The 6,862-nt window shown below is 47.6% G+C and overlaps 1 protein-coding gene across 1 annotated transcript; it reads right to left on the reverse strand.

The window, feature by feature from the left end:
* Nucleotides 1-2,090: 2,090 nt before the first annotated feature.
* LOC144100012 (uncharacterized) lies at nt 2,091-6,589 on the reverse strand. Its single transcript, XM_077633061.1, has 2 exons — nt 6,290-6,589; nt 2,091-2,795 (listed from the first exon to the last, which is right to left on the reverse strand). The coding sequence occupies exons 1-2, from the start codon at nt 6,498-6,500 to the stop codon at nt 2,557-2,559; spliced, it is 450 nt and encodes a 149-aa protein (XP_077489187.1). The 5' UTR covers nt 6,501-6,589; the 3' UTR covers nt 2,091-2,556.
* Nucleotides 6,590-6,862: the final 273 nt, after the last annotated feature.

Below are 6,862 nucleotides of genomic sequence, written 5' to 3' on the forward strand. Positions count from 1 at the left end.
CGTTCCCGCCTGGACCACGTAACATCTTTGGTGGAGGTGCGGGGTATCACAGGTGCGAGGGCCTCCAGTTCACGTCGGACGATCCGGGTGACTGAATCGGTGACGGCAGGGGCGTCCGAGGGCGTGCGGGATGGTGATCGGTGGTCCTCACAGGAAGATGTCGCGGCCGTGTTAGGAAGGCAAGAAAACGACGGCGAAATGCGGCGGCCTTTGACTTGCTCAAATCGACGGCACTCGTTTATGATGGAGTCAATTGAGGTACAGTCTTTGCAAACAAGCAAGTGGAACGCATCGTCGGCAATGCCTTTGTGCACGTGGCCCACTTTATCGGTCTCACTCATTGCGGCGTCGACCTTGTGACAGAGCGCCAAGATGTCCTGAATGTAGGCCACGTAGCTCTCGGTAGAAGACTGTGCTCGAGTAGCCAGCTGTTTCTTGGCGGCGAGCTGGCGGTCATCAGGTCCTACTGCTCGCTGTCCCGAAGCATCTGCGCAACGACGTCCTCCACGAGCTCCATGACCTCCCCACTGCTGGACATCTGGGTGTCTCGCGTACTTACGCCCGCGTGCGTCGTCGCTTCTTTTGGCCCCGTCTCTACCAGTCCGTCCGCCGCTATGTTCGTGCCTGCGACCAGTGCCAGCGCCGGAAACGTCCAGCCACGCTCTCCGCGGGTTTGCTCCAGCCTGTTGATGTGCCCCCTGAACCATTCTATCGTGTTGGCTTGGATCTTTTGGGCCCGTTTCCGGAGTCCACCTCTGGAAACCAATGGATTGCCGTTGCGACAGATTATGCTACTCGCTATGCCATCACGCGGGCCCTCCCCACCAGTACTGCTACCGACGTGGCCGATTTTCTCCTCTACGACCTCATCCTCCGTCATGGTGCCCCCCGCCAACTTCTCACCGACCGCGGCCGTTGCTTTCTCTCTAAAGTTGTCGACGACATTCTCCGTTCCTGCTCAACAAAACATAAGCTGACCACCGCCTATCATCCCCAAACCAACGGTCTTACAGAGCGCCTCAACCGCACTCTCACGGATATGCTCGCCATGTACGTTTCCCCGGACCATCGGGACTGGGACATTGCCCTTCCATACGTGACCTTCGCTTACAATTCTTCTCGCCATGACACTGCCGGTTACTCCCCGTTCTATCTGTTGTACGGTCGTGAACCCCAATTACCTTTGGACACGCTGCTTCCGACATCTCCTTCCCCGCCTTCTGAATATGCCCATGACGCTATTGCCCGCGCCGACCACGCCCGCCAGCTGGCTCGCTCCCGCCTACAAGCCTCGCAGGTTTCACAGCAGGACTATTACGACCGCCGCCACCACATGGTAACTTTTTCCCCTGGAGCCCTCGTCTTGCTTTGGTCGCCCACACGCCGTGTCGGGCTTTGCGAAAAACTAATGTCCCGCTATGTTGGCCCATACCGTGTGCTCCGCCAGGTCACCGCCGTCACCTACGAGATTGCCCCGGCCTTTCCGGAGACCACCTCCGGTGCATCTCAGAGTGACGTTGTCCACGTCTCTCGCCTCAAGCCCTACGTGTCGCAATCCCTTGCCCCACCCTAATTTCCACCGAGACGGTGTTTTTTTTTTTGCGACCGGGGGCCATGCAACGGATAGAAGAAGAGATGAATGAAGACTCTTGGAGGCGCGCGTGCTCTGGGATTCGGTGCTCTGTGCCTGGTGCTCTGTGCGGGCCGCCTTGTGCTCTTGACCTGTGTGCTGTGCCCGGGCGTTCTCGCGTCGTTCCCGCCTGGACCACGTAACAATATGTACCATTTAGAGCAATATTTATTAGCATGGTTGCAGATTATGGCAGGTAACACCAGTTTCTTAAGGATACCGCGTTAAGCTACCGTCGTGACATCTTTTTTTACAGCCATTGCTTTTATTCGTTTACAGAAATACGGGAATTTCTGGTAGCTTTAATAAGATAAGTGTTGGCCACATATATTATCCCCAGTGGACGGTTTGGACCTCTGAACAATTAAAGGCTATGCGTATTTTGAATCGACGAACATGTTTGTCGTCATTGCGGCTCCAGCTTCAGAAACAAATATGGCAATCAAAGCGAAGTCAAAGGAAAATAGTTGTAAAGAACATTTATTGAACATAAAACAAGTGCCATAAGTAAACATTATGTGAAAAAAATAGGGCTACACAAAAAATTGTGGTCGGATGTGCATCTGTCAGAACGAATAATTTTTTTTTGAAGATGCCGCAATAAAAGCCATTTTAATATACAACTTTGTTGACACCTCGAGCCCTGGGGTTGGACGGGTGCACAAATAAATGTTATATATGTGAGTACAGCCACTCTAGTCATCTGTCCACTTACTCAGCCCTTATTAAGCCCTTAGTGATTGGTATTTCCAGGAAAGGATTGTATTCAAGGAAAAAAAAACATTCAATAGCTGAACAGAAGGACTAAATGAATAAAAGCGCGCTTACTACTCGCCTAATAACCATGATCAAGATGACGGAAAGCGAATTGCTTTGGCATTGCTGCACACCGTCCGAGTCGCAGGCCTACCAGTCCCCTAAACATTTTACCAGTACGAGTACCATGAACTCGGATGTTCGCGGCCGTGGAACTCATTTGTGACTCTTGGGTAGGCACCGCTGTCGCTGTAGCTTAAAGAACCGTAGCCACTCGAAAGTCGCCGACGATCGTGACGGCTTCTGTAGGCGATTCCGTAGCGGCTGACGCGGGCGGACCCGCCGTAGCGCGGGAAGCCGTAGTCACCACCGAAATGAGAAGAGCTTCTATCGCCCATGCTTGCGCCTCCTGTGGAATAGTAGAAAAAAAAAAGCAGTTCGTCTTCCATGCACACTAAACGCCTTCTCACGAAAAGCCGCTGCATTTGTTCCTAGCAGGTCTTACTATTCTTACAGTGTATATGCCCTCACAAAAATAGCCTATAGACAGTCTATAGACTTCTTATAGACTCTATTGTCTTTCTATAGATATTTCTTTTGTCTATTATAGACTGCCTATATACAGTTTATAGACTTCTTATATACTCTATTGCCTTCCTATAAATATTTCTTTTTTGTCTATTCATAGTCTATAGACTGTATAGACAAAAGTCTACAAAAAGTGTATGGTCATAAATTTATAGAATGTATATAGACTGTCTATAGGATTTGTATTGCCTATAGATTGTTATCTAGAGTTTCTTCTATAGAGAGTCTGTAGCTTTTATAGGCAAAAGTCTATGGCTAGTCTATAGACTGTCTAAAGAAATTTTTGTAAGGGAATCTTCAAGCAATGTCTTCGATAACTTTTGAATTCCTAGTAAAACGCTGGGTATGTCCCGCGGTTACTGTCTAAGTCATGGGAGTTGCTGGCGCCACAAATGAGCGATATCTATCACAAACGCAATGGAAGCAGCATTTTTTTTGTATTATGAGTTGTTTTACCCACTTAATTTGGCCGCCGGAAGAGGCTTGACCATACGTCAAAATCAAAATTTTGCACCAGTCACAGGGTTGGACTTAAATGCGTCGGTCAACCTGCGCGATTGGTAAGCTAGGGTCATACTGTGGCGTCCTGTCACGGACCCTCCGCTGTCAGTGAGCACAGAAAAATCTGTGCCTTTTTCGCTGTGATATTTTTGCAGCGGACAAATGTTAACTTGTAACAAGATCACTCCAGCATCCGGCAACCATTACTCTTGCCTTTCGGATTGCGGGTGAGAGAGAGAGAGAGAGCAAGGCCATCAGGAAAGCAGTAAGCATTTTGCTCACGCTGAAGCGTTTCGCATACCGTATGGATTTTCTAGATGCGCGTAGCCACAACACGGTTGGTTTTCTTATTCTACTGTAATCTTTATTCCTGTTACGCTTCCAAAATTCTATTTTATAAGACTCATAGGCTGTGTCAATTTCAAACGGGGTCTGTGATTATCTGAACAGAAGCTGGTTTTTTGGGATTGATTGCACAGAAATTGTAAGTTAATTCCGGCTTCATGGTTTATCATGGTGGCACCACTGTTACCCTCATGTTGCGCTGGAGGTACTGATCAATTCATCGGTTCGCGAAGTACTAATTGCTACCAAATACAAGTCACACAATGATCTTAAGTTAAGAAGGTTATGGCGGTTGTGGCAATCTGGCATCCTCCTAGAGGAGCGCGAGACATGGATTGGTTGGCAATATTGTCCCACCAAAGAACAGTCCTTGCCAGATGTGGCGACTCTAGGAAAGTGACTTTTGCTTAAGAGTAGTAATATCCATATTTCATCCAAGAAGAAACTGTAACAGCGTCGTTACAAATACCACTCGATAGGAAGTTTGTTGATTGCTAAAAGGAAAGGCCGCCGCATAAATCTTCAGCCCGCTTATGAACTTGCACGGTTTGCACAACTGTGCACGTGCGTATGTATGTGTCGGCATCAATACAATATAAAAGGTGTGCGCGTTAGAATACAAGAGCGCTGGAATGTTTTTGAGCGAAACCACGACATTTTACTTAGACATTGCGGAAACCTCGGTATTATTCGGTGCTAGAAAAGAACTTGAAGACAGTTCCATGTTGGTTTTGTGCCGATAGCTACATCGCGCTAGCATTTCGAGCCTTCAGCGTGGACACCCCGTGGCCACCGTGGCGGCGCCGTGGCCACCGTGGCGGTGCCGTGGCTGGTCACGTGGTGTGGAGCAGCTGCCGGCGGGGGGGGGGGGGGGGAGTGGGGGGGAGTGGAGAGGGCGGAGAGAGTGAATTCACGTCCAGGGACGAAGATGAAGAAGGAACACCCAGCGAAACGGAGCGGTGAAAGACTGACTTTGCAATTCGACTGAGCGAGTTACACTCGGCCAGCTGTAGTAGCTATCGCGGCACTGCAGGTTTAACCAGAGCTAAACAACAGCTAATTTTTTTCTTCGCTCAAAAAAGAGCATAAACTGCTTTGCTAATCTTCGACTGCAGAGCGAAGTTTTCGAGCAAACTACAGATTTGCTGTGTTAAAACTGATCCCATTTTTGGCCCTTGTGGACTTGGTTTGGGTTTATACATGCGCCCTGGCTCTTAGGTTGACATCCAGCTCTTCTGGCAAAGATCGCGGGCCGAAAATTTCGCATCTCTTTCGCGTTCATGAGTTTTTTCAAGAAAATAGTGACGTCAGACTGCAGTTTGCATCTCTCGTTTCTGAGCCAAGGTACATGCCATATTTTTGTTGGAGCGCAAAGGTGCTTGCATTTTCTGCACTCCGACGTAAGTCGACCCAGATCTAAGCAGTTTGTCTCGCGAATATTGCAGCGGTAAATTGCAGTTATAAACGTGAGAGTCAATGGGATTGTCCAACTGTATGCTATACTAGGCATGAGTGTAAAAAAAGGTAATTAAATATATTTAGTTTTTGCATCGGTGTATTGTCGAGAGGCTTCTGTGGATTTTAATTTCCTGGAGACTCCGACAAGCTACAATCACATTGATAGAAGAAAGAAAAAAAGGTGCTTTGCACCTTGATGACATGAAGTATGCATAGTAATAGTTGTTATCTTAACTGAGTTTGGCTCATCGCCTGCGATAGCTAGGCGACTTTTTGTTCCTTGTGTAACCATGCAGGAGCGAGAATGAGCTTCTTTTTAGAGCGCCAATTTTTAAGAGTACAAACTTGAGGAGTTTTTATACTCTATCAGTACTTTATACAGTCTGAGATACCTTTCAAAGAGAACAAAAAATTGAGACGCTAACGCATGAATCTAACTAAATAAACGTTTTATCATCACCCTATAGACACAGTTTTTATGAAGGTGTGCAAAGGGTATTTCGTGCTGTGCGGTGTTTACTACATACGTTTGCTACTTGATACACCTTTGTGTTGTCTTGTTATTTGTTCCTTTTTGGAGCAGTCAATCATGAGAAGGAAAAAGCATTTGCAGTTGTTCTGTTTTCTGTGATTTCCGCTTTAAAATGGGTACCTTTAACAGCAGCACTATAGCTTGTAGCACAACATATTACCCTATTGCTGAAGTACTTTGTATTTTACAAACTCAGTCTGCAAGGAAGCAGCTGTTGACCATAATGCAGTATTCTTTTTGAGCGCCAAGCATATTCGTGAGAGCAATTTTATTTTTCAAGCTTGACGCATGAAGATCGCAATGACAGTAATCTTCTGCCTAAGCACGCAAGATACCTGGGGAGATTACTGCGACGCAGTAAAGCTTCGTGCTTGACGCTACGTGTTCAGTGGCCAAGGCTTCCGTACAGAAGCCGGAATGTCTGACATTTTTAACAAACAAACATGAAAAAACTGTCGTCAGGAAAAGCAAGCACTTACCGGTGTCCTCATGAAGGCCTCTACTCCACATGTCTTGCAAGCCACCCGTTTGCCAGGATGACCAGTATGGGTCGTATGTGTTGGACCGCTGACCGCTGTAGTAGTCATGGAACTCCCAAGGGGAGTTGGAAAATAGTGACCAGCAGTGCACTACCGTATGTTGCACTAAGGTTGAGGCCAACACTACCGCCCAAAACAGTGCAGCTCCCATGATTGCCGCACTCCGAAGCGACAGTGCTCAGCGCTGTCTGTGAGCCAACCTATCTAGTGCACCAAGAGAATGAACTCGAAGACGTTGACTTTTTTAGAGTTATCAAATTTCAACAATAGAAAGTTCTGCGCAGCTTTTTCTCTGCTTTTTTGTTTGGGCAGCTGCTGTTGGTATTATTGCGACTGTCACGCGCAGAAAGATGATGACTGATGAGGACTTGTTAGTCCGGCTCTCTCGCTTCTCTCCTTGTCTCGGCCAAGGCCCAAGTTCGTGCGTCCTCGCTCCGGGATGTCCAAGTACAGCAAGTAAATTGACTTTGAGAAGCTAGGTTAAGTCCAAATGCGAGTTGGAGGCATGCACCC

This window comes from Amblyomma americanum, chromosome 8, assembly GCF_052857255.1.
Source record: "Amblyomma americanum isolate KBUSLIRL-KWMA chromosome 8, ASM5285725v1, whole genome shotgun sequence".
Taxonomy (NCBI): domain Eukaryota; kingdom Metazoa; phylum Arthropoda; class Arachnida; order Ixodida; family Ixodidae; genus Amblyomma; species Amblyomma americanum.